Source organism: Ochotona princeps, unplaced genomic scaffold (assembly GCF_030435755.1).
Source record: "Ochotona princeps isolate mOchPri1 unplaced genomic scaffold, mOchPri1.hap1 HAP1_SCAFFOLD_116, whole genome shotgun sequence".
In the NCBI taxonomy this organism is placed as follows: Eukaryota; Metazoa; Chordata; class Mammalia; order Lagomorpha; family Ochotonidae; genus Ochotona; species Ochotona princeps.
In genome coordinates, this window is record NW_026700494.1 from 193009 (window position 1) to 214744 (window position 21736).

Consider the following 21736-nt stretch of genomic DNA (forward strand, 5'->3'; position numbering starts at 1 on the left):
CAGTGTGCTCAGCTTCTACCCAGATGTGCTGGCCAGGAGTGGATGCACAGGAGGATGGTGGGCCTATGGTCATGTCTAGAGTGGACATACAGTAGGACAGCAGGACCATGGTGCATGCTAGGAGGACAGTGGGACCACAGCCAAGTCCTTCAGGTTTGTGCTGCCCTCCCAGCTTTCTCTGCTCATTCTTGGGAAATGAGTTTAACGAGCAACATGTATTTTAGTGAAACGAACCGACCTTGAGGATCTATTCCTGAAGCTACTTCACTGCCCCATGTAGATACTGAGCTTTAAAGATGCAGTTACAGAGACATGGCAGAAGTCCTGTGAGATGTCTATAATGCACATGCACCTCACATGATGGGACACACACTCACACAGCAGGCACACGCTCACATGGCAGGCACACACTCACACACAGCAGGCACACGCTCACACGGCAGGCACACACTCACACACAGCAGGCACACACAGGGCAGGCACATGCCCACAGAACAGGCACACACACACAGGGCAGGCAGCAGGCATCATACACTCACATGGCAGGCACATGCTCACATAGCAAAGCACACGCTCACACATGGCAGGGACACACTCACACAGCAGGCACACTCACACAGGGCAGGCGCATGCCCACAGAGCAGGCACATGATCACATGGCATCATACACTCACATGGCAGGCATATGCTCACACATGGCAGGCACTCATGTGCTCCTTGAAGGAAATCATCGATGTCACAGAACCACACTGAGTAAGGCTCTGCCTCCCGGCCATGGAACATGCCAGAGTGCATGTCTTCCGGGAGCACGCCAGTGTCTTGAGGAAGGGAGTGCTTACGTGTGCAGGTCTTCCAGTGGCCTTGTACCCAGAGGCCTCAACAGGGGCTCTGGCCGGGCAGCCTTCGGGGATGTCTTGGGGCTGGAGTCAGAGCCGCCACTCTCCTCATCACCCATGGCTTTGATGTAGCTCCCGCTGCGCATCCTGCGGCAGGGAATCTCATCCTGCTTGCCACCCACAGGGTACCCGCCCCACTCGTCCTGAGGCACCTAGGAGAGAGCAGGAACTCAGTGTCAGCGCAGGAGACAGCCCCATGGCTGTGCTCATGGTCCATACAGCCACATGTTCACATGGCCATGTAGGACAGCCATGTGAGACAGCTACACACATGTCATGGCCACAGTCTAATAGGATGGCCACCTGGTCACTCACCTTTCACACAGGATACCCACCTGGTCACCCACCTGGACACACAGGATGCTCACCCACCTGGACACACAGGATGCTCAGCTGGACACACAGGATGGCCAACTGGTCACCCACCTGGTCACACAGGACGCCCACCTGGTCACCCACCTGATCACACAGGACGCCCACCTGAATCACCCACCTGATCACCCACCTGGTCACCCACCTGAATACACAGGATGCCCACTTGGTCACCCACCTGGACACACAGGATACCTGCCTGGACACACACCTGGACACACAGGATGGCCAACTGGTCACCCACCTGGTCACATAGGACGCCCACCTGGTCACCCACCTGGACACACAGGATGCTCACCTGGACACATAGGATGCTCACCTGGTCACTCACCTGGTCACACAGGATGCCCACCTGGTCACTCACCTGAACACACAGGATGCCCACTTGGTCACTCACCTGGACACACAGGATGCTTACCTGGACACATAGCATGCCCACCTGGTCACACAGGACACTCACCTCTCACACCATATGCTCACCTGGACACACAGGATGCTTGCCTGGTCACACAAGATACTCACCTGGTCACACAGGATGCTCACCTGGACACACAGGATGCTCACCTGGTCACACAGGACACTCACCTGGTCACACAAGACACCCACCTGGACACACAGGATGCTCACCTGGTCACACAGGATGCTCACCTGGTCACACAGGATGCTCACCTGGTCACACAAGACACTCACCTGGTCACACAGGATGCTCACCTGGTCACACAGGATGCTCACCTGGACACACAGGATGCTCACCTGGTCACACAAGACACTCACCTGGTCACACAGGACACTCACCTGGTCACACAGGATGCTCACCTGGTCACACAGGATGCTCACCTCTCACACCATATGCTCACCTGGACACACAGGATGCTTGCCTGGTCACACAGGACACTCACCTGGTCACACAGGATGCTCACCTGGTCACACAGGACACTCACCTGGTCACACAGGATGCTCACCTGGTCACACAGGACACTCACCTCTCACAGCATATGCTCACCTGGACACACAGGATGCCTACCTGGTCACCCACCTGTCATGCAGCATGCCCGCTTATTAACACAGGATGCTTACCTGGTCACACAGGACACTCACCTGGTCACACAAGACTGCCATATAGGATGATATTATGGTCATGGGACACACACATGAGGCAGCCACATGTGTTGGCTACATGTGATGGTTTTGACTGTGGTGCAGGTATAGGTGACTTGGTGAGCTGAGGGCTGCCAGGGACAAAGGGGTTTGAGAACCAGCCCTGTACATTGCAGAAAGCCACGTGCCAAACCCTCCATGCTGCAGACAGACTGGGTGTGTATGTGCCATGCATATCAAAGCACAGAGCCAGGCCACACGTGCATCCCTGGGGAGGTCCTACAGCCACTGTGTCCCATCTGAGAGCCGGCAAGGCCTGTCCCAGGAGGGTCCCTGTTGGGTAGCCATGAGGTCAGGAACTCAGGGATGGACAGGGGCAATGTGGGTGCTGGGAGGACCTGAAGGTGTTCCTGAGCAAACAGAAGAAGGAAGGAAGATCACACCCTATGCCTGCCATCTCCCCTTGTCTCCATGTGGCTCCTGATGATCCCACCAAGCCCGGCCCCACGGGTTAGCCGACCACACTCCACAATTCCAGCTGGAATTTCCAACCCCTTTACATCCTCCTCATGCATGTGTCTCCCTGGGTCTCTGCCTGTGTTTGCGACAACTGGCAAATTCGAGTCCTGTTGAGGAGGGATGACTGGGGGGCTGCCAGACACAGGCTGCAGGGCTGCTCTGCCCACGGAGGGCCGTGCCCTGTAGGTCACGGAGACAGGCAGGTGTGCCTTGCCTTGCCAGAACCCTGACACCTGGTTGTGTGGACCAGCAACCCCCAGAGCAGGCGAGAGGACCCCACACCTGGCTGTGTGGACCAGTGACCCCAGAGCAGTCCAGAACCCTAGGTCAGGCGCACGGCTCTCCCATAGAGGCCAGGATATGGAGCCACAGGTGAATGAACCGAGTGTGTGCAGCAGGAGCATATGGGAATGCTATGAAACATGGACAGGAGTGGGCCCCCAACCTTGGAGACACCCCACGCAGCCCTGAGAGATCCAGGAGGCTGAGGGTCACTGTGGGAGTTGTAGTCAGGAGGTCACGTGCAGGCTGAGGGGTCAGCTCTAAGGCAGATGGGAGAGGGGATAGGAGGACCCTGAGTGCTCATGGCCACCACAGGCATCCTAGACTCCCAGACAGCACTGAGGCCTGAGCACACGGTTATACATGCCTCTTGAGACACAGCATATGAGGACATCCGCACACACTGCCACCCCCATGTACGGTGTCACTCACGCACACTGCCACCCCTCCCCCACATGCACTGTGTGAGAAGCCTTCTACACATACTGACCTACCCTCACTGGCACCTACTGTGAGCTGTGTAATCCGTGCACCTCCCCAGCTGTGTCTCCAGGGCGCTCTGCCTCGTGCCTGAGGCATACTGGGCTCTCACCTGGAGGTAGTGGCACGGCCGCAGGGCAGGCTTGAGGTCTGGGTGGGAGAGAGGCTGGTCCAGGTTCAGGGAGCTCTTGCGGTAGGCCTCCTTGGCCTGGCTGACCGTGAGCGTGGACCAGGAGCTGCGCTTCATGTAGCGAGTATCCGGGGTGGCGAAGCCCTCGCAGGCTGAGCACTTGACGTCGCTGTTGCTCTTGGAGGTCTTGAGGGAGAGGTCGCCGAAGGGGCCGGCCCGCAGCGGCTCAGGGTAGCAGGCTGCCAGGCGCGCAGCGGCGGCGGTGTTGCGGCAGGTACCATCGCTGTCCAAGTTGTCATCTGAGCTCCACCAGCTGCTGAGCCCGGCTCGCGGCTTGGCCTCTGGCTTGCGCTCCTTGCTCTTGCTGCGCCGGCCATGCCGTGCGTGTGCGCCGTGGGGCCGCTCGTCCGCCCGGCCGTCCGCCCTGGCGCTGTGGACACCGGCCTTGGCAGCGCCCTCCAGGGAGTGCGACTTGGTGAAGAGCTTTTGCACCGAGTGCACCAGGTGCCGGATGCGGCCTGGGCTCTCGCTGCGTGGCTCAGCGGCTGGTGCGCGCTGGTACTGCAGCGTGTGGAAGCCGTCGCGGGGCAGCGGCAGCTGCTTTTCGAACTGGTCCAGCAGCGTGGCCGGCAGGCGGTGGGCCTTGGCGCCCGCGTGGGTCACGGTGCAGGCGTCCCTGGCGTCGTGGTGCGAGCTGTAGTGCATCCTGGGGAAGGTGCTACTCGACACTGGCTCTCCCAGCGCCACGGGCATCGCCACACACTCTGAGTGCACGGAGCTGCGTGGCGAGCAGCGGTCCGTGGGGCTCAGTAGATAGGGCGGCCGCACCTCGGGTGCGTGGTGCAGGTGCCCATGGCCTAGCTCGCAGTCTGCAGGCGGCGGAAGGCCACAGGTGTGGCCGGAACACAGCGCTGGGGCGCCGCGGCTGGCCGATAACCCCTTCATGCTCCTGGGAGCGGGGGCGTAGCTGTCTTCATCGAAAGGCGGCGGTGGAGGCGACCACGCGTATGCCTGGTCTGTGGGCAGAACAAAAGGGCCATTAGCACCCAGGCAGAGAGGCTGGGACATGCAGCATCCCACATGAGGAATAGGGGTCACTGTGCTCTCGCGTACTGCGACGTCTGCCCAGCACAAGATGGGCAGGAGAGCGTGCTGCGCTCAGTAGGGGTGCCACAGCGCCTTTTCCTCTCCCAGACTGGCTCCCACTTGGATATTGAGCCGTGAATTGACACAAGAGACAGCCCCTGCGAGGGAATTCTCCCACGTAGCAGAGGACAGGAGCGGCTGCTCTCCCAAGATCTTCCCATGACCTAACCCTAACCTAGGGGGCAGGACGGGGGTTGGGGTTACTCAGAGTGCAATTTGAGACCCCTAACTTTAATTGATTGCTTCTCTGAGAATGAACAGTATGGTTGTGTATGGCTTCAAGACACGAGGCATGTGACACCATGGGTGCCCAGCAGCTAACATCAAGGACCACAGGGTGACATCAGAGCAGAGCTCTCACAGGAGAGGCTAAAGCTGCTCCATCCCCTCCGACAGCCTGGCACGCTCACACAAGTGTTCCTGTCCCACTCACACACAGCCCAGGAGCACCCACACACTTTTGTCCCCTCACTGTGATGCTGTACACTTGGCAGTTATGAATAGGTGAGTGTAGACAGAAAAATCTATGCGTAGTGGACAGACACCCCTGTCCTGTTCCACCCCACCCCTTTCCATCCAGCTGTGGCCCTGAGCGATGAGGAGCCCTGCCTTGGCTCCTGGGTGTTGATCTACCCTGCGAGCTGCAGACCCCATGTCCACACTACTCAGCAGGTTCCAAGAAGGGCCCTTATTGCCACACTTACCTGCCAGACCTCATCCCTGTAGATGCTGACGGAAAAGGTGCAAGATGGAGCGGGGTTGCAGCTCAGGAATGCCCTCACCTTGCAGCACCTCTCCCTGAGCAGAACCGCACAAGATAATCCCCTATTGGCTGATTCATGGATGCTCCATGCTGAGCCACAGTGTCCCCAAATGGATCTTGTGTAGGCACCCCAGGTGGGGGGCTGGCTGTCCCTGCCTGGCAATGTGCTGGATGGCAGGGCCGGGGAGCCCAAGTCACAGGCAGTGACTTAGTCCTGGCTAGTCCTGCTGTGGGTGAAAGAGTCCTGGTGGACATAAGGAACAAAGCCCCAACACTAATCGTCATGTGCCACTGTGCTCAAGTTGGCGTCCACAACCCTTGCCTTCCTATCAAGGCCTGCTCCCCCACCTTTCTGAAAGTGGAAGCCCCTACACCTCATCTAGTCCACCCTTGTTCTCCCGGCTAGCACCCCAAAGACCCCCTGCCCCACATGGGGGAGCAAGGGGAACCTGGAGGCACCTGCAAGTCTGGATGGGGTTACAGTGACTCAACAGCCTCAGCCCAGATGCGGGAAAGCTTTCATCTAGAGCAGCCACAATTGACTCCACCTCCTCGCCCACTCGTGTCTCAGACTAAGCAGGCCATGGCAGCCTTGAAGCTGGACAGGGAAACCCTCCTTCATGTCTACACCCACATGTGTCTCAGGCCCCAGCAGGCTGTGCAGCCACACTTCTGGAGCAGCCAAGGCTAACAAAGACAGGCAGGGGCAGTGCCCGCACTGCACTCCCTGTTCTGGAGGACCACGGGGAATACCACCATGCCTGGGAGACCCGCTGGACCCCGCAGGATAGCAGTGCCCAGTGCAGACCAGGGTGTGGGACACTGCAGCCCCACTGTCGCCTGAAGGGGCATCAGAGGGCCCTGAGGGTGGCAGGTGCTGGGTGGGAGTGGGGCTTCCTCCCAAGTCCAGCCACCTCACTGTGCACTGAAATTGCTCACAGACAGCCCGGCAGTGCACACAGTAGCGGCATGGGTGCGGCCCACTCGGGGCAGTGGATCTGTCATGAGACACCCAGATAATATCCTTCATTTTGCCTGAGGCGGAGCTCTGGCCGTGGTCTCCACGGAAGAAGATGAAGGTGTGTAAGGTTTCCTTCCAGAGTCTATGGAAAACACCTTCATGAAAGGGTTTTGCAGTGGGGACCACATTCTGAGGGCTGGCATATCATACGGACTCTGGTTCAAGTGTTAGGTGCTCCACTTCTGATCCAACTCACTGCTTGCAACCTGGGAAAGTAGGGGAGGATGGCCCAAGTCCATGGATCTCTGTGCCCATGTAGGAGGGGGATGCAGGTTAGGCTCTTGAACCCCAGCTTCCGACCGAACTAGCTCTGGCTATTACAGCCATCTGGGGAGTGAACCTGCAGATTCTCTGTGTCTCCCCTTCCTGTTGCCATCTTTCTTTCTGTCTTCCTGTTTCTCTCTGTGTGTCTTCTTCTTTGTGTACCTTTCTCTCTCTGCCTTTCAAGCACAAGGATTCTTTAGACAAGCTCGCAGACTTGAGTGACAAAGCCAGCAGGCTCCTGCATCTGCAGGTTGCTCCAAGGTTCAGGAAGGGGACCGTGCTGCATCACTGTCCTTGATCATGTTGCATGTGGCCCTCCTCCCCATGTCCATGCCTCCCACTTTGGAGCTGTAGGGGGGAAGATACTTCCACATGGTCACAACAGTCATCCAGTTGTGCCATGTGTAGCATTCCAGGACAGCCTCACCATCCATCTGATGCTAACGAGAATTTGAGTTTCTGGCAAATGTCTCTGAGTTACAGAGACGGAGCCTGAGATGGGAGAAAGAGAACCCAACCTTCCTAGCGGGACCCCTCTGCTCTGTGAGGGTGACCTGTGCTGAAACAATGATACTGTCATCATGGCACTAAAGTGGTCATGGGGACAGCAGGATGACAGTACACAGTGAGGACAGGTTTAAACTGATTGGAGAATAATTTAGCCAAGGTGAAGCAGAGAGGACAGCTTCCAGGAAATAGTAGAGAACAGGTCAACAGCAGAGGGGCACCTGGAGACCCACAGACAAAGGGAAGCAGCAGACACAATGGAGCAGTGTTGCAGTGAACAGACACCTGAGCAGTGGTCAGCTGTCGGTGATCAGTGATTGGAGCTCTACCAACTACCAGGTGGGAAGCAGAGTTCACCAAGAGATCAGGAGGTGAACTCACTCACTCAAAGAACTGCCTGTCTGGCTTATTTGTGTGATCTGACTAGGAGCAGAGACAGAGCGGCAGCCCCCAAGCAGCAGTGCAGGAACAGGGTGGATTTCACAGCCCAGACTCCCATGAGTACCACATGGGGAGCCATTTTGTGTACTGTGGCAAAGGCTGTAGGACCAGAGGGACAACAGTGAGCTGTAGATGCACTAAGCCAGGAGTGAACTCAGTTCTAATCCAGTGCATCACACTGGTCCCAAGGGAAAAGAGTATTGACTTAGCATCTTATGGGTTCCACCCAAAATAGGTGTGGATGGCCACCAGACCTAACAGCCAGCAGTTTCCAGCAAGACCAGCACCCAGTAATTTAGGAGAGCTGGTATCTCCCTTATCCCAGGCATTGCTTGGTCTGGGAGTGGGAGAAATGCTGTGTGGGATCACAGGGACCATGGTAGAAGCCCAGTACAAGAGCCTGGGACTGAAACTTGCTGGGGGGAGTGGCACAAGTGATTGCAAACAAGAACCAGGTACTAAACTCAATCAGTAAAATCAACCTGTAGACCTGTGAGCAACACAGTATAGAAAGCTGTCCTAAGGAGAAGAATCTGCTAACCAGAATAGCAATGACCAAGAGCGAAAGAAGAGACAGATGCACAATGACTATTACTGATGCCTCCCCTGCAAAGGAGCAAAAACCTTTGTCAATCTCAGTGTTAACTGAGAACTATGTTGAGCAAATAGGGGATAAAGAATTTAGACAACTTGTTATAAAACTTCTTATCAACAATGAGAAACATATGTAGGAGTTGGTGGAATTTAAGGAATATGTTATACAGGAAATAGCAATGAATCAAATGAAAGCTGATATCTTAGAAATTAAGAACACAATGGAGCAAATTAAAAATGCAGTGTAAAGCCTCAATAATAGAATGAGTGCGGCAGAAAAAAGAACCTCAGATTTGGAAGATATTTCCTGCCACAATGGAAAACAACCAAAAAGCTGGAAGAGGAACTAAGTCAAGCAAACAAACAAACAAACAGCAACAAAAAAAGGTATTCAAGAATTAAAAGACACTATTAAAAGGCTGAATATCAGAGTTATGGGAGTTCCAGAAAGCACAGAAAGAGTAGCTGGGTTTAAAAGTGTATTTAATGAAATAATAAATGAAAACTTCCCTAATATGGAGAAATAATTGGGAAACAACATACAAAAGGGATACAGAACTCCTAATAGGATTCAACAAAAGCAATCTTCACCATGAACATGATGATCAAGTTCACTTCAGTGGAACATAAAGAAAAGATCCTTAAATATGCATGTGGAAAAGTCAATTAACAAATAGAGGAGTCCCAATCAGACTCACAACTGACCAGTCAGAGGAAACTACAGGCCAAAAGAGAAGGCAGTGACATATTCCAGATTTTAAAGGGGGAAAAATTGTCAGCCCAGAATAACTTACCTGGTGAAACCTTTCTTTGTCTTTGAAAGTGAAAGAAAATTCCTCCACAGTAAAAAAAAAAAAAGCTCAAAGAATTCCCCTCTTTCAGACTTGCAAATGATGCTTACAGATGTTCTCTTGACAGCGAAAAGAAATAACACCTATCAAAACCAAAGGCAGGGCCCAGCGGCGTGGCCTAGCGGCTAAAGTCCTCGCCTCGAATGCCCCGGGATCCCATGTGGGCGCCGGTTCTTATCAATAGGATGAGAGACAAAAAAAAAAAAAAGGAAATATAACAACAGACACCTTGAACATTCATAGAATTAGTAGGAACTGTTACAAGCAACTAAATGTTAACAAATCAGAAGACCTAGAAGAAATGGAAATATTTTTGACACAAAAAATCATGAGGCAATTACTAATCTAAATGGATTTACAGCAAGGACTGAGATTGAATCAGTAATTAAATCCCTCCAACAAAGAAAAGCCCTGGACCAGATGTAGTCACTGCTGAATTCTACCAAATGTTTCAAGAAGAACTTACTCCAATCATCCACAAGTTATCCCAAAGAATGTAAAGGAAGGCAATCCTTCCAAACTCTTTCTATGAAGCCAATATCACCTCAATATCAAATTCAGAGAGAAACACAACAGAAAAAGTGAACTACAGACTGGTATCCCTGATGAACATAGATGTGAATATCCTCAACAAAATACTAGCCAAAAGAATCCAACAGTAAATCAAGCAGATCATTCATCCGGAAAGGTGGAATTCATCCCAGACATGCAGGGATGGTTCAACATTTGCAAATCAATAAATGTGATTTACTACGTCAACAAATTGGAAAACAAAATCACACGATCATCTCAATAGATACAGAAAAGGCATTTGAGAAAATTTAACACCACTTCATGCTAAAAACCTTAAGGAAGATGGGCATAGAAGGAACATTTTAGTACACAATCAAAGCAATATATGAAAAACCCAATGCCAGCATCATACTAAATGAAGAACAATTGGAAGCTTTTCCACTAAGAACCGGAAGTAGACAAGGGTGTCTGCTTTCACCATTGCTATTCAATATAGTATTGGAAGACCTTGCCAGAGTTATTATGCAAGAAAAACAAATTAAAGGATTTCAAATTGGAACTGAGGAATTAAAATTATCTCTGTTTGCAGATGACATGATTCTCTGCTTAAGAGAGCCAGAAGAGACTATCAATTAAGAGACTATCTGAACTCATAAGAGAATTTGACAGTGTAACAGGATATAAAATTAATGAACATAAATCAGTGGCATAAATATACACAAATAACTGCATGGCTGAGAAGGGAAGAGTAAGTACAGTTCCCTTTAAAATAGTGGAGAGGAATCTCTAAATACCTGGGAATTTACCTGACCAAAGATGTGGAAGATCTCCATGATGAAAATTACAAAACATTAAGAAAAGAAATAGAAGAAGACATTAAAAGACAAAGAAACTTACCATGTTCCTGAACCAGCAGGATCAGCATCATCAAAATGCCCATATTATCAAAAGCAATATACAGATTCAGTGTGATCCCAATCAAAATCCCAACAACAGTGTTCTCAGAAATAGAAAAGAGGATACAAAAGTTCATCTGGAAACACAAGAGACTATCCTGAAGAATAAAAGTGAAGCTTGAGGAATCAGAATTCCAGATCTCAAGACATATTACAGGGCGGTGGTCATCAAAACAGTCTGGTACTGGTACAGAAACAGAGCAGATCAATGGAACAGAATAGAAACTCCAGAAGAAAGCCCACACATGTACTGTACTGTACACAAACTGATCTTCAGCAAGAGAACTGAAAATAATCCAGGGGATTATCGAAGTCTGGTCTCTTCAACAAATGCTGTTGGGACAATTGGATAGCAGCCTGCAGAAGTCAGAAACAAGACTCCGACATTTCACTTCATACAAAAACCAGCTCAATAGATCAAGGACATAAATCTGCACCCAGAAACCACCAAAGTATTAGAGGAAAACATAGGAAGCACTCTCCAAGATACAGGAATGGGGAACGACTTCTTGAAGACACACACCAAAAGCACAGGCAATCAAAGTCAAAATTAAACAAATGGGACTACATCAAACTAAAAAGTTTCTTTACAGCAAAGGAGATGATCAACAAAGTGAAGAAGCAACCAATAGAATGGAAAAAAAATTGTGTATACTACACAACTGATAAGAGACTAATATAGAGGACACTTGCAAAAAGCTTCAGAAACTCAACAACTTTGAAGCAAAATAACCCTGTAAAGAAATGGGTGAAGGAAATGAACAGACATTTTCAAAAGAACAAATTCAAGTGGCTAATAGACACATGGAAAAATACTCAGGCTCCTTATCTGTCAGGGAAATACAAATGAAAAACACACTGATGTTCCTCCTGCCTCCAGTGAGACTGGCTCACACTCAGAACTCTACTAACATCTGCTGGTGTGGATGTGGGAAGAAAGGTAACCCGCCCTCCTTCACTGTTGGTGGATGTATAGGATAGTACAACCACTATGGAAGCCAGTATGGAGAGTGCTTAGAGAACTAAAAATTAACCTGCTGTATGACCCAGCTTTCCCACTTTTGAGAATAAACCCAAAGGAAATTAAGTCTGCTTATGAGAAAGGGATCTGTAATCCTATATTTGCAGCAGCACAATTCACAATAGCAAAGACATGGAAACAACCCAGAAGACCATCAAAAGAGGAGTGGATAAAGAAACTGTGGTACATCTACTTTATGGAATACTGCTCAGCCATTAAAAAATGAAATTCTATATTTGCAACCATATGGTCCAACTAGAGATCATTATGTTCAGTGAAACAATTCGATACCAAAAGGACAAATATCATTTCTTCTCTCTGATATAGGGCAACCTTCATCCAAATACGAGAGCAACAGCCCTTTCAGTGCTGTTTTTGCTATATCTCAGGGGTTTTGAAATTTTTGTTTTTATTTTAATTCATTCATAAAAGTTTGTATCCGTATCAACTTTCTCACTGACTTACAGGTCACACAGTAGCATCATTTGCTTCAAGAAAGTTTTTTTCATTTTTTCAGTGACACATTGGTCATTCGATAGCATATTTAACTCCATGTTGTTAATTTTCTATTTTTTTCTTCCTGTTGATTTTTATGGCTTTTCATTTAAGAGGATGTATAGAAACTGTGTAATAGAAACTAGCGTATTGATATGTGAAGATACAATGTAGTATGTATCTCTACCTCCAAATCAAAGATGGACTCCCAATGAAACTTGGATATACCTTGACAGTTGGATGCTGGACTCTCTGCCATTGTCCATACCTACAATGTCAGCATACACTTAAATAGTCGAATGACAGACTTATGACTGTTTATGAAGGACTATACTATTGTAATGATATAGGGAAAATCAGTGAGGGCGTGCTGGGGAGGGGAAGAGAAATCCCAGAGTCTATGGAACTATAGCATCAAATAATAAAATAAATAAATAGTTTAAAAATGAAGTTTTATCACTTTAGTTTGGCCCAGCAGGATGACAGATTCATAAATGTGAGACGTGGAATACGTCTTGAAACACTATGTAGTTATGTCCATGGAAAATGGGAAATTTAATTTGGAAAGGAGGTGTGTAACACAATGCCATTTGCTGCTGATTACTTAGAAGTAGTGAGGTTGTCACCCTACCTTCCTCCATTTCTGCCTCTCTTATGAACAGTTTTCTGTTGCCTTCTGGCTCACGGGCACCCCAGAGTGGGGCCCAGCAGTGTCCCAGGGACCTCAGGAAACTATTCAAGGCATGGAGATGATGTGGTCTGCAGTCAGGCCTCTGCCAGCAATGAAAAGACCAGGGCAGTGTGGGGTCCACATGATGGAGTCCCAAGCAGACCCCAGGAGGAGGTTTCATCCCAAGACAAGGTGGATGGCCCGGGCAGACGCCGGGCAGACGCCAGGCAGTAAGGACAAAGTTAGGGTAGGAAGACAAGCCATGGAAGTGAAACAGGAACTTCCCAAAGCAGAAAGTGCAATGGGAGTGCTCACCTACTGCTGGGGATCAAGTTACAAAGCCCAAGAAACAACCAGAGATCTGCTGCACAATATCTGGGCTGTAGTACAAACATATCCTGTTACTGAAGCTGTTAGGGGATTAGACATGGAACTCCTCAGAACACCAACAAACTTCACACTTGTCACATGAAATAGACATGGATCCACGAGACAAAATGTCACGCTTGTCATGTGACAGTCACAGACATGGACACACAAGATCAAAGCAAACATGAGTCTCACACGATGGCTGTGGTCAAGGATCCATGAGATCAAAGGCCACGCTTGTCATGTGACTGCCACAGACACGAATACACAACATCAAAGCAAACATCACACATCTCACATGATAGCCATCGTCATGGTTGCAAGCGACTGAATGTCACATTTGTCATATGATGACCACAGTCATGTATACACATGATCAAATGCTATGCTTGTCATGTGACTGCCACAGTGACATAAACATGTAATCAAATGTACGCTCATGTGACGGCCAGTCATGGATATACAAGATCAAGTGTCATGTTTGACACATGATGGCCACAGGAACAGAGCCACTTAATCATCTACAATGTACCTGCAGCACTTACCACACAAGACAGTGTAGGTAAAATGGGTAAAATGGCTAAATTCTACACAATGTGTTTTATCATGATGATAAGCACTTTATACCCCTCAGCCCAGTCTAAACATCCCCAGCCCCTTGCATGCGCTCAACCCAACCTGGATGCCCTATCCAAGCCTGGACACCTGCAGCCCAGCTTAGTGGATGCTACCAGCCAAGCCTGGACACTGTGCCCTGACACTGTGATGCCAGTACAGGCAAGGGGAGCATGCTTGGGAGCCCTGTTGGGGGTGGGAAGCAGGAGCACGCTCGGGAGCCCTGGGGTGGGGCAGGGAGCATGCTCGAGAACCCTGGGGGGTCAGGGAGCACACTCAGGAGCCCTGGGGGGGGAGGGAGTATGCTTGGGAGCCCTGGGGAGGCAGGGAGCATACCCGAGAACCCTGTTGGGGCAGGGCGTATGCTTGGGAGCCCTGGAAGGGTGTGGGCTCTGCTCGCTCCCTGCACCCATAGGAGCTGGTACAGAGTCAGCTGTTTCCTCTGTATCTTGGTGTTTCCTCTGGGGTGGAAGAACAGGTGCTGCAGACCCCAACAGCAGTGTCCTTCCAGACCCCAACAGCAGTGTCCTTCCAGACCAGGTACCAGACCAGGGGCCAACCAGATGCTGCCAGGTGTTCTCAGGGGCTACTCATGCTGCCTGGAGGCAGCTGGGTAAGAAATGACTTTTCCAGAAGGAGGCCAGTAGAGGTGTGGCCTCTGCCACATGAGGCCCTGACAAGAGCAAAGCAGCTGTATGTCACTCACATCCATGTTCAGGTCAACAGTGTGAAGGTCAATGTGGAATGATCTGGTTGTCACCCTTCAATGCTACATGGAGAGATTGCCTGAGCAAAGGCTCAGCTCATTGGGCCACTCGCCTGGGGTCCTGTGGCAGCCACGAGTGGACCTTGGGGAGCCACCTTGGGGACTGGCATGCATCTATCCATGTTTCCACAGCACTGCCATGTGTGTGCTCTGTACTATCGTGTCCTTTGCTGGGTTCTGGCCAGAACATACCCAAGGACACCACACACACAGGATCTGGGAAATCCTGGTCACAGGAGCCAGGCGCTCTGTGGGCTATGCCCATACTCTACCTAGCTCCTCCTCTGCTGGCCCGGGAAAGCTGAGGCCCGGCTGGACCAGGTCTCCACCGTCCTCCTCTGCAAGAGAAACAGAAAGTGCTTAGTACCTCAGTGTGTACAGAGTGAACACACAGTGTGCTTAGTCCCTCAGTGTGCTGTTTTGTGTCTCTCAATGTAGACAGCCATTCCCCACACAGTCCTCCTTAGTGTTTCTCAGGGTAGATGCAGTCCCCCCGTCCACCTCACAACTCTGGCTGATACTTGCCCTTTCCCGCAGGATCACGAGTCACTTCCTGGACCAAGCACAGTGCGTTTCTCACGCATCACACTTCACTCACTGAGGCCCAGCTTGTCCTTCTGCACTTACCCTCCCACCTGCCGAGTCTCACAGACTGTTCACCCACTTGGTTCTGCTCACACCATGATGGATGCCTACAGAGCTTGCTTCCCGCATAAACATAGTTCACCACAGCCTGGGTTTGTCCCAGCACTGTGAGAACTTCTCACTGCCACTACTTCCAGGAGCCCTCTGGGCCATCACATCATCAATAGGACAGCCCCTGTGTCCACAGACTCAGCTCACACTGTCCTCCCTGCTGACCCTCATCTGCTCTATGGGACAGCCCCTGTGCTGCAGAGTCAGCTTATGCTTGACTCCTCAAACAGGCCAACGCTTCTGAGTCCTCAGTCCTAGAAGTCATCCTGACTTTGGCCTCTGCTTGACAAGATCCTGTTTCCACATTGGCCCTGGGTCAGTAGATTCAGTGGGTCCCTGTGGTGTGTACAACAGTGGCAGAAATCACTGGTCTGAACACACAGAGACAGGTAGTTAAAGAATGGGTCTATTGGCAACAGACACGTGTATGTGTGTGCACGCAAGTTTAAACACACCAAATACCATTTACATGTACATACACACGTGCCCACATGCACATCTGTAAACATGGGCACGGCTTTGGGGATTCAGACTCTGGACGTGGCTGTGTTGGCCGTTCTACCCTATGTCCTCCGTGTCTCCGAGTCTGCCCATGGGCATCTGACCTTTTGGGGAGGTGGCAGACTTAGCCGTGAAGGCCTGGCTCTTGTGAGTACACAGTAGGATCAGTGACTGACTTGTAAAATACCTGAGTGGATGGGATGATGATAATGTGTCCCACCTGGGTCAGGCATCTCCTATGAGCTCACTCACAGCACTCATGCCACGTCAGTTGCTCCCTTTGGTGTGATTAATGGCACTGTGCACATGACCTGTACTCTGCTAAAGAACTTCTCACCACAGAGCTTGTTAGTGACCACATGAGTGGTAGATGGAACCAAGGATCCGCACGCATGTGTTCATAAAGGGTGGCATCATGCTAAGTGCTGCTTCCACAGGCACACTCCGGTATGCGGACATGCTCTCTGCTCCCTGCACCATGGGGAACACGAGCACTGAACACCACCACACAGGCTCACTGGCCCCAAGTTGGGGCAGGGCAGTCCAGGCGTTCCTCGACAGTGGCTGGGGTGCCTACAGTCAGCTGATCCCAGCCCTTACCAAGCATCGCGGTGGCACAGCTCCTATGTCCCTAAGGGTCCCCTGAGTCCCACAGTAGGTAGATACATGGGAGCTGCCCTGGGGATCTTGGGATGGGGGCTCCTTCCTGAGACCTCACAGTTGGTTCTGCGTGCAGAGGAGGGGCACCTGCTGAGGTTGAGGCCAGGCTTGCAGGTGTAGCTCTGTCCCTGGTCGGGGGGCCACAATATTGGTCCAGGGATGGCTGTTGGGGTCCCCATGACTCAGGTTGGCCCAGACATGGCTGTTAGGGATCTTCACGACTCCACACAGGCTGTTGGAGCCTGCCAGGCTCTGGACGCTGTCCCCTGGAAGTTCCCTCTGAGAACATGGTTGCTCGGTTGCTTCTCTCTCCTCTCCCCCACCCGATAGCAGTGTTTGATGGTGACAGGGACTCTGATGAATGCCTCAGCCCCTCCCGCCCCTTGCAGCTGTGTCCTCGCCTGCGTCCACAGCACTGTCGTGAGCACTGCCGGCTTTTCTGGGAAAAGCACAGACTGGCTTGTGATCAAGGACCCTGCGTCAGCAGAAGTGGCTGGGGAGCTACAGAAGTCTGTGCTGGAGCAGTGGCACTTCGGGTAGATGTGGGAGGTAGTGAGGTCTCCTGCCTGTAGCTGGGGGAGCAGGTGTGTCAGCTCCAAGGACCCTCCCCACCCCTTGCCTCCTGTGTCCAGGCCTTAGGGTCAGAGTCTCCACCATTGTGCACACAGGCAAGTTACAGAACCTTCCAGAACTGAATGGTGTCTGAGAGAAACACTACTTCAACAGAAAAAAATATATATTTATCTGAAAGGCAGAGTAATAGAACAAGGAGAGAAAAAAGCTTTTATCTGTCGGTTCACTCCCTAAATGAATACAGAGGTGGACCAAGCTTAAGCCAGGAGCCAGAGGGCTTTCCTGGTTCCCACATGAGTGCAGGGCTCCAAGCACTTGCCATCCTCTGCTGCTTTTCCAGGCTGTTAGCAGAGAGCTGGATGGGAAGTGCAACAACTGGGACCAGAATCAGCATGAACGAGCAGACCCTTACTTGCCTTACTTGGAACTCTGCCTCCATCACGCACATCCAGGTATGAAGCTGCAGCCTAACCCTCAACACCACAGGACAAACGCACATATGCTCCTTTTTGAATTCCTCTGACACAGAGAAGGGACCAAGAACCAAGAGTAAACAAGGCCAACAACTTACCATCCCAAACTCAGAGGATTCCAGATAAAACTGGCTGTATCAGCCTGTGCAGCATACCCCAACAGGTGATACTTCCGGCTTCTGTGTAACATGCCAGAGAAAGAAGCTGAGGAAGGTTCTGTGTCAGTCACTACACAGCCAGAGGCTCTGTGAAGCCTGAGTGAGGGTCCCCATGTGTCACTGCACAGCCAAGGGCTTTGTGAGGCCTGAGTGAGGGTCCCCATGTGTCACTGCACAGCCAAGGGCTCCGTGAGGCTTGAGTGAGGGTCCCCGGGTGTCATTACACAGCCAAGGGCTCTGTGAGGCCTGAATGAGGGTCCCCATGTGTCACTACACAGCCAGGGGCTTCATGAGGCCTGAGTGAGTGTCCCCGGGTGTCACTGCACAGCCAGTGGCTTTGTGAGGCCTGAGTGAGGGTCCCCATGTGTCACTGCACATCCAAGGGCTCTGTGAGGCCTTGAATGAGGGCTCCCAGGTGTCACTGCACAGCCAGAGGCTCTGTGAGGCCTGAATGAGGGTCCCTGGTTGTCACTGCACAGCAAGGGGCTCTGTGAGGCCTGAGTGAGGGTCCCCATGTCAGTTACTGTACAACCAGGGGCTGTCTACTGGCCAGAGTTGAGGGTCCCTGTGTCAATCTTAGATATCCATGGGCTCTGACCTGTCCTGAGCCAGAGCCCCCATTTGTCACTGCACATCCAGGGGCTCTGTTCTGGCCTGAGTGGGTCCCGTATCCAGGGGCTCCAAGCTGGTCCAGGCTGCTGAAGCTTCCATAGGATGTGTGTGTGGTGGCTTTGATCCCAGGGTGAGGACTTGTATAGGTTTAGTCATTCATTTTGTCCATGGTCCCACATGTGGTTTTCCCTCATCTGGGGCTTCAGGGTGTGGCTACACTCCTAGAACTCATTCTGCTCAGTCACTCGTGTTAGACCAGCATCCTGCGTCAAACTCCAGTGCTCCTGGCTAAAACAGAGCTGCAGGAGGGCAGAGCCTTGTGAACGGGGCAGCTTGTCAGTGCCACTGGCTTGTCCCCTCCCATGTGCGATACATAGTTACTTATCCTAGTGGGGAACATGCTCGCAGCCACAGATGCTTCCCTGGCAGTGACCAACATGTGGGCTTGGACCAGAGGTCTCCCCAGTACTGTCAATGGCCACATCACCAGGGACAACAGTGTCAGCCTCGGGGCAGGGCCGAGGTGTGTGTGACAGGGCCGAGGTGTGTGTGACAGGGCCAAGGTACATGTGAAAGGGCCAAGGCATGCGTGACAGGGCCAAGGTATGCGTGACAGGGCCAAGGCATGCGTGACAGGGCCAAAGTACATGTGATAGGGCCAAGGTACGTGTGACAGGGCCGAGGTGTGTGTGATAGGGCCAAGGTACATGTGACAGGGCCAAGGTATGCGTGACAGGGCCAAGGTACACGTGACAGGGCCGAGGTACGAGTGACAGGGCCAGGTGTGTGTGACAGGGCCAAGGTACATGTGACAGGGCCAAGGTATGCGTGACAGGGCCAAGGTACGCATGACAGGGCCAAGGTACACGTGACAGGGCCGAGGTACGAGTGACAGGGCCAGGTGTGTGTGACAGGGCCAAGGTACATGTGACAGGGCCGAGGTACGAGTGACAGGGCCAAGGTACATGTGACAGGGCCAAGGTACGCGTGACAGGGCCGAGATGCATGTTACAGGGTCGAGGTGCATGTTACAGGGTCGAGGTGCATGTGACAGAAACTGACCAGTTAGCTCAGGGGTGCAGATCACTAAATGCTGGGACAGGGAGTAGGGAGGCCCCTGTGTGAAGATGCTGGATGTTGGGTGTATTCAGAGAGTGGCTGCAGAGGCTGCCTACCACCACAGAGCTCCTCTCTTCTACCCCTCGCGCCCTGCTCCCTGGCTGGACCTGCTGTCCTTATCCTGCTGTGAAACGGACATGTCATCTCCAACATGGTCCAGATGGGCTGGAACCTGGCCCCGCAGTGGTGCTGTGGTGAGGGGTCTCCAAGGGGAGGCCCAGCTGGGGTCCACAGGGCACTGCCTAACAGAGGGTCTGTGGTGTTCTCCTGTGATCTAGGAGTCTTGGCATGGGAGTTGCTGGGAAGGAAGCAAGTCTGACCCAGATGCCTTCTGTGCCTGTCCAAGATGGAACTGGTCCCTCCCACAAGACCCCACCCCCAGGTGACACTGTAGCTTCCGGGGAACCCACCCTGAAGCGAGACTGTAGGCTCCAAAGGGGACCCCATCCTGATGGGATATCATAGCTCCCAAGGGGATACTACCTTGAGATGATACCATCGGCTCCCATGAGGACCCCACCTGAGGGGACACCATAGCTCCCATGGGACCCTATCCCGAGGTGACACCATAGCTCCTATGGGAATGTCCCTGGGACCTGATGCCCTCTGCTCTGGACTAGTCCCTCCTCATTGATGAGGGAGCCTGTGCCAGCTGTCTCATCGTGGCAACCCCAGGCTGACCAACATGGAGCCAAATGGATGATGGAGGCTCCCGCAGTGGCTACAGGAGGACTGTGTGCCAATTGACTCTCCTGACTTGCCCACAAGCACTGTGTGCCCACACTCACTGCATCCACAGCGGACTGTGTGCCTGACGGCCACCCTGACTGCATCCACGAGGACCGTGTGCCTGACAGCTGCCCTCACTGCAACCACAGGGGACCAGGTGCCTGATGGCAACCCTGACTGTGCCCACAAGGACCGTATGTCCAACACTGACTGCTCACGAGGACCCTATGCCCGATGGCCACTCTGACCTGTGCCTCTTCAGGGCTTCTCCCTGTGTCATGTGGTTCTGGACCCTCAGCTGCTGTGCTGCCAGCGCCCCGACCCCCTAGCCCAGGTTAGTGTGTGAGTGCCCCCGCAATCTGTTTCCACATTTTACCTTTCTTGGAACCCAGTGCTGGGAGCGGCCATGAAACCCTGGTGTCTCTCAGTGCTGGTTTTGGACATGATCACTGCCTGGTGCCAGTGTCTCTGATGCACGCCTCACGTGCCATGAGGCACATCTGGCATTTTGTCTGTGCACATGTCCAAATTCAGAGACAAAACCTCAGAGACAAAAATACCCCAGCGCATCTGCACGCCTAGTTTCTATGGAGACAGAACCCGAAGAACTGCCTGACGCGGTTCCGGTCCTCCTCTGCCCCTCCTTTGCTGCTCATTCTTTAGATGCATATACTGGTGTGTGACTGCATATGCTAATGCGGTGGCTATGCAGCTAGCATTCAGTGCCCCAAGTTCCCACGTCGGGGCCTTCCTCTGCTGACCCCAGGGTTGATTCCTGTCCATGGGGTGCCTGTGGCTCCCCAGATCCCCAGGATTTAGGCTGCAGGAGGCTGGACATTGCAGCCTACCCATGGCAGCTTTTGGGAGTGTGGCTCCATGCTGGGCCTTGCTGGGACCAGACAGTGATAGCTGGGCCAGGAGCTATTGCCTGCCCATGGAGTCCCAATCACACAGAGCTCCCTAGAACCAGGGTTGATCTGGCAGACATTTGGTCAGTGGGAGGGCCACTCTGTCCTCAGCCCCATCCATGTCCAGTTTCCAGCACCCTAGATGAAAGGTAACATCAGGCTTGGCCGATGGCCCAGAACATTCTCAGGTCAGCCCTATACCCACAGCCCACTTGCTGCTCTGTGGAGCTGGCCCTTCCTGCCAGGCATGCTGGTTTTGTAGCCAAAGAGCTGCCTTCTCCTGACTGTGAGTCCCCCAAGTCCGGCTGTGTGTGTGTCTGGGCATCACTGACTCCCATGCTCATGGCATGGGCATCTCTCCCCATACTGTACTTACACACAGTCACCTACACATGGAGGGCACACAGGTGGGAGACAGCTTACAGAGACCAAGGGGGCCTTAGTGCTGCTGAGTCCTGGCAACACTGGGGATGTACCCTTGGCAAGGGCAACTGAGCCTCTTGTCACCTATGCCAGCCTGATCCCCTCCAGCATCCTC

The 21736-nt window shown here is 52.3% G+C and overlaps 1 protein-coding gene across 5 annotated transcripts in view; it reads right to left on the minus strand.

Annotated features, from left to right (window-relative positions):
• The window catches only part of DLGAP2 (DLG associated protein 2), a 145426-nt gene that overhangs the window by 41342 nt on the left and 82348 nt on the right, over nucleotides 1–21736 (minus strand). For all 5 annotated transcript variants that reach the window (XM_058659844.1, XM_058659845.1, XM_058659843.1 and 2 more), the window contains 3 exons: nucleotides 15042–15107; nucleotides 3760–4793; nucleotides 840–1048 (listed from right to left, as the gene is read on the minus strand). In XM_058659844.1, coding sequence (XP_058515827.1) covers nucleotides 840–1048; nucleotides 3760–4793; nucleotides 15042–15107 — 1309 coding nt within the window. The remainder of the gene's footprint in view (nucleotides 1–839; nucleotides 1049–3759; nucleotides 4794–15041; nucleotides 15108–21736) is intronic.